Source organism: Benincasa hispida, chromosome 6 (assembly GCF_027475165.1).
Source record: "Benincasa hispida cultivar pf3 chromosome 6, pf3_genome.v1.1, whole genome shotgun sequence".
Lineage (NCBI taxonomy): Eukaryota > Viridiplantae > Streptophyta > Magnoliopsida > Cucurbitales > Cucurbitaceae > Benincasa > Benincasa hispida.
Genome location: NC_143483.1, coordinates 854,633 through 860,777, shown reverse-complemented (window position 1 = coordinate 860,777; position 6,145 = coordinate 854,633). Strand labels below are relative to the sequence as shown.

General features: G+C 27.9%; 1 protein-coding gene across 1 annotated transcript; it reads right to left on the bottom strand.

The window, feature by feature from the left end:
- Positions 1-2,638: 2,638 nt before the first annotated feature.
- On the bottom strand, positions 2,639-4,591 carry LOC120080289 (sugar carrier protein C-like). Its single transcript, XM_039034921.2, has 3 exons — positions 4,379-4,591; positions 3,312-4,270; positions 2,639-3,180 (listed from the first exon to the last, which is right to left on the bottom strand). The coding sequence occupies exons 1-3, from the start codon at positions 4,521-4,523 to the stop codon at positions 2,734-2,736; spliced, it is 1,551 nt and encodes a 516-aa protein (XP_038890849.1). The 5' UTR covers positions 4,524-4,591; the 3' UTR covers positions 2,639-2,733.
- Between the last annotated feature and the right edge of the window lie 1,554 nt (positions 4,592-6,145).

Below are 6,145 nucleotides of genomic sequence, written 5' to 3'. Positions count from 1 at the left end.
ACCGACCACATGTTATTATATATTTTCGATCCCAACCATATGTTTTCAGGACATGTTGCATGTGATTGTGCATTTGACCCTATGTGAGAACTACTTACTGGGTATATTATATACTCATCCTATTTTTACAGACTTTATAGGTAAGAACACAGTGTAGGTGGCAGAACTGGACGTCGCTCAAATGGCCAACCATCAAACTCACTATTATAGGCATATGCATTTTTGTATCACTACGCTAGTGTTTTATGGATCCTAGTGTTTTGTAAAATAAACTTTTTATATAGTTTTCTACCTAATTAATAAAAACTTAGATATGTTCTCTTAAGATTTTTACCAAAACTCATCTCATAATAGAAAAGTCTAAGCATGCATGTCGTAGCGGTCGGACCATAATATGTAAGGATCCGGTCGTTACACACCTTGTCTATAATTTGGTCTTCCATTGTCTAACATTATCATTCTAATTAACATTTTTGAACCAACAACAAAAATATGTATAGCGAAGAAGAAGATTTATAATTGAAGTAGAACTAATTAATATTTTTGAACTAGCAACGAAATTATAAATATAGAAGAAGGAGAAGAAGAATTAAAATCGAAGGAGAAGAAGGAGGAGAAGAGGAAGAAATAAAAGCCAGAAGATAGAGAAGGAGAAAATAATTAAATTCTATTTGTGTAAATATTTTTCCTTATTTTTCTATTTTTGTAAACCAATCAAATTATATTAACAGATAATAACATGGTTTTTTTTTATATATATAAAATATGATTTTTCTTTTTTTTTTAAAAAAAAAAAAAACCGATCCCTGTAGTAGAGATTAATTTTCTAAAATGTTTTTTTTTTAAGAAAACCCTTTTTTTTTTTACGTGAATGGTTATTTTTTTAATGTTAAATTTTGGATCTTCAATCAAATATTAGAGATAAATAAAATTTAATCCTATAGATTTTAATTTTTCAGCATGAGTGATATTTTTTTTTATAACAAACTTTTAAACGAATCAAATATGTTGTTCATCTTGAATGAGGCTTTTAATGATATAAATCAAATATTTGAAATAATCAATTTTTTGTTTTTTACATGTATGCACAAAAATAGGAGAGATTTTTTTTTTTTTTTTTTTAAAAAATACCTACTTTTATCATGTATGCACAAAAATAGGGGATTTTTTTTCCCTTCTTTTAGTGTGAATATAAGATTTTACTTTTTAAAAAAAATTCCTACTTTTAATGTGTATGATTTTTTCTTAAGGATAAATTTTGGATCCTAAATCAAATATTAGAGATAGCCAAAATTTTAATATATTTAATATACATTTTTTTAATGATTTTAATACAACATTATACCATATATGGGTTTTCATTGATTTTCATGTATGAGTTCTTTTAACTAAATCAAATATTAGAGATAATATAAATTTAAACCATTCAAATATAGATATTAATTTTCACATGTATGGGTTTTTTTGAATGATATAAATTACGTTAATAATATCAAATCTCAAGATATTTTATATTTTTAAAAATCTTAAAAAATTGATGAGACAAAAAGATTATATGTATAGAGAGAAAAATAATATATATAATCACGTTAAAAATAAAAACTTTTAAACTTTTAAAATATTATATTTATTTATATTAAATTAAAATAAAATTTCAAAAAATAAAATAAAATAACATAAAAATATCAAATCTTTTAGGATTTTAAAATCTCATGTTTAATCATCTTAGAAGATAATTTTTTTTAAAAAAAAAAAACTCATTTTTTATGATCTATTAATTTGAATGTTTTTTCTTTCTTAAAAATTTAGATTATTTAATGATTTATATGTGAAATGACCTAAAATATCCTTATAACCATCTATTGAAAAAGACAAAAGGAAAAACCAAATATTTTTTCCAGTATAGATTTTCAACCACAGTTTCATAAAATAAAGATGTTGATATTTCATCAACATCAACATTTTAAATCCGGGTTTCTAACTTATAACTATTTAATATTTAATTATTTCTACAATTAATTTTAGGTGGTATATCATGTAAATAAAATATTTCACAAAATGTAAATTAATAAAAAGCAAACTGTTTTTAAAAAATAGTAGCATTATATATTGTTATAGATTGGATTTTATCCTTTTTCTATATTCAAATTTTAAACAGAACTAAACAGATCTTTTTTCTCTTTATTTTCCCTCCCTCTTTTAGCTCCTTTTTATATTTTAATTTCTCTTGATATTTCCTTGTCTTTAGTGATTGGATTAATCATTTCATTTTTAATTAATTAATTAACTCAATCAATTTGTATAAATTTGATATCAATATCAAAGATATTTGAATGAATTTGATTTATTCAATTTTTTTTATAAAAAAAATACTTTATTTCGTCTTATTCAAACTGTCAAGTTTATTTTTATTTAAAAATGAACAATTGTTGAGAGAAAATATTTTGAATAGTCTATTTGAGAATTTACAGAGCAAAATAGTTTTTGAATTTACTTCTAAGCATTATGTTATTCAACCGTTGAAAAACACCATAAATTTAGGGTGGCATTAAAAATAGAGAAAACAAAAATTAAAATTGGAAGAGAATTTTTATTCCATGAGAATAAAACCATATACAAGAGTAAAAGTTTGGAAATAACAAAAAAAAAAAAAAAAAAAAGCTAACATGGACAAATACTAAGACTATAGAAGGAAAAAAATAGTGCAAGTTATAATGGTTTAGACTTCAAATCCTAAACTTGAGGACGGACTTTGGCACATTTTTGAGGCATATATCTACTCCAAAACCAATGTTGTCTCCAAACACATGACATGTCTTCAATTGGAATACTTTTTGTCTCCGGCAAGAAGAAATAGATGAATAGAGTCATCAACGCCACAAAAAATGCAAAGAAGAAGAACAACCCAAATTTCATATGGCAGAGCAAGGTGAGAAAGATTTGAGCAATAAAAAAGGTAAAGAACATGTTCACTGAGACTGTTACACTTTGAGCAGCTGATCGGATTTCAAGTGGAAAAATTTCACTTGGAACCAACCATCCCAAAGGTCCCCAAGACCATGCAAAGGCTTGAACATAAACACATATGAACAACACCACGACACCCGCATACCACTTGGGTAGATAAGCAACCTCACCAGAAACTCCAAATTTCCAAGCAATAAACACAGCCACCAAAACCTACAAATACAATTTTAATAGAATCAGTACAATCAATAAAGAAAATGCTTTTGAAAAAAAAAAAGAAATAACATTCATCAGTTTAATAATTAAAGAAAACTTTAAAGAAGCTAAAGAAAAAATGTACTCACTTGAAAAACGAACATAATGATTCCACCAAGTAAGAAAAGGATCCTCCTTCCCCACTTATCGGTGCCATAAACAGATACAAAAGTCGCCAGAGCATTAATACCACCAGTAATGACAGATGAAAGAAGAGAAGCATTGTCTCCAAAACCAATAGTCTTGAACAACACAGGAGCATAGAACATGACCACATTGATACCAGTCAATTGCTGAAAAAATGGAATTAAAATGGACATTACCAACGGTGGCCTATTTTGTCTCTCTCTCAAATTCCTCCATGGATGCTTCACTGCTTTGGCAACCATACTCGTCGCCATAATATCTTGATATTCTACTTCTACATCCTTCTTGGACACACCACGGATGCGTTGGAGCATGGCTTTTGCCTTCTCTACTTCGCCTCTCTCCAACATTGAGTTTGGAGTGTCAGGAAGGAATAGAGCTGAGATAGTGATAAACAATGCAGGCACAGCTGCACCACCCAAACTTACTCGCCATCCCCATCCACCATGAATATTAGCAGTACCATAGTTGACAAAATTAGCCACTAGAATACCAATTGTAATAGAAAGTTGAAAAACAACATTGAGAGAACCTCGATATTTAGATGGGGCCATCTCTGAAACATAAAGTGGAATAGATTGAAGTGAAAATCCAACTCCAATACCCAAACAAATACGGCCAATGATGAGCATGGCTATGTTTATAGCTGCCGCATTAACGATGGCACCAACTAAGAACACAATGCTTCCAAGAAGCATGGACTTCTTACGACCAAAGTTTCTGGTGACCCAAGAGGCTACAAAGGAGGCCATAAGAGCAGCCAAATAAAGAGAAGAAGTGAATATAGTGAGAGTAAGACTATCAAACTTGCAATATTGATTAGTAGAAGTGTCCAGAGCTTCTTTCTGATAAACAGATGGAAAAAATTCTTGCAAAAAGGGAGCCATGGAGGTGACACCACCTGATTGACAAAAGCAAAAAATAAAAAATTGAGTGAGTGAAGACAGTAAGGGGAAGAGAGAACAAACAAAGAGAGAAAAGTAAAAGGAATTTGGAGGTAAATAATTACCGGAGATACCGATGTCATAACCAAAGATTAGCCCGCCCAAGGCAGCAACAATGCAAGTTATCAACACGTAACAAGTGAGCTCTCCTGGATAGTTCTTTATCCCGTCTCCTTCATTAGGACTTAGCTGGAAACCACCGCCAGCCATCTTAGTAGCTGAGACTAGAGAGAAAAAATCGAAAAGTAGAAGAACTTGGTTAGTATGATCTATGGAGAGAAAAGAGACTGACTGAATGTGAAAAAAGATGTGATGTACGGGAGAATATATACTTAATATTTCCCTCAGTTATTAGAAATCCTTTTCCTATTCAAAATCCGTATGTGGTTGAATTAAGACTATATTAGGAATAATAAGATGTTTATGCCGTTAATTGGATAATTATTTCCATATTAATTTAATGCGTTTAAAAAGAGAATTAAGCCAAAATTCCAATTCATTTTTTTTAAGTTTTAGCTTACAAATAAAAATAGTTTGAGATCATAAAAACTACATAGGACAAAATTCTCCATGCAATTCAAGAAATCATTCGGATAGAAAATAAATTTGATAATTTCCTAAAAGAAAAAATAATTTAAACCATCTACTTTTTTAAAAATAAATAATTAATTAATTAATCCATATTCTTTTATCTAATCTTTTCAAATAGGTTCATAAACTTTAAAATATATTCAAACTTTTAATTTTATGTTCATTTAGGTTCTAAATTTTAAGAAGTGTCTAATAGATCTTAGACGTTTGTGTAATATATCTTAAAATTTTTAGTTTAGTATATAATAAATATTTAACCTATTTGATGTATGTTTTTAAATTCACCAATCTTCTAAAAGTAAATTTGAAATTTTATTTAAAATTTTAGGATGTCGTTAGACATAAATTCAATTTTCTATCTCATACGTCAATTAACCAACTAATTTTTTAAAATATAATATATCCATTACGAAATAGAAAATTGAAAGTTTAGGACATGTTAGTTACAATATAGCGATTTTTAGACATAAAATTGAAAATTCAAGAAACTTTAAGGGGGTGTTTGGGATTAGTTATTATAGTTGGGTTATAATTGTTTGTATTTGGGGTGTAAATTATTTTAGTTTGGGTTATAATAGTATATGTTTGAGGTATAAACTATTTTAGATGGAGAAGAAAATAGTAAACATTGTATTCAAGAATAAAAAATATGATGAAGATAAATTAGTAAAAACTATAGCAAATAGTAAATACTATAACAAATGGGGGTTTTGAAATGGTATTTACTGTAACAGAAGGTGATTATTATAGTCTTAGGATAGTCTTTGCTCCAAACACCTTTTGAAAGTTTATGATCCAATTGAGAAAACAAATGAAAAAGAAAAAAAACTAAACCATTATACATATATATACAATATTGAATTTCAGTTGACATGTCACATATCCATTGATCGACATTGACATTTCTATCATATTTGAAAAAAAAAACATCAAAGACAAAAATAATGTAACCCATATGAATATAAATAATATCGAGCATTTACACTCATGTCAAAAGCATAAAATATTTATATATTAATTATTTTGGTTAAGATACCATTTTGATCCTCCATACTTTGAAGTTTGTTTACTTTTAGTCCTCACAATTTCAGTTGTCTAATTTTAGTCTCCATACTTTTAATAAATCTTAAATTTAGACCTTCAAAATCATTTTTACCAAAATGTATTAAATAACAACAGTAATTTTCATACAAGAAAATAAAAATACTGGTGCAATGGCTTAGCTTCATCTCCAAAACATT

Coding starts and splice junctions, on each gene's coding strand:
- LOC120080289 (XM_039034921.2), bottom strand. CDS start 4,523: ATGGCTGGCGGTGGTTTCCAGCTAAGTCCTAATGAAGGAGACGGGATA. Junction 4,271..4,378: donor TTATGACATCGGTATCTCCG/GTAATTATTTAC, acceptor TTTGTCAATCAG/GTGGTGTCACCTCCATGGCT. Junction 3,181..3,311: donor TCATTATGTTCGTTTTTCAA/GTGAGTACATTT, acceptor TTGTATTTGTAG/GTTTTGGTGGCTGTGTTTAT.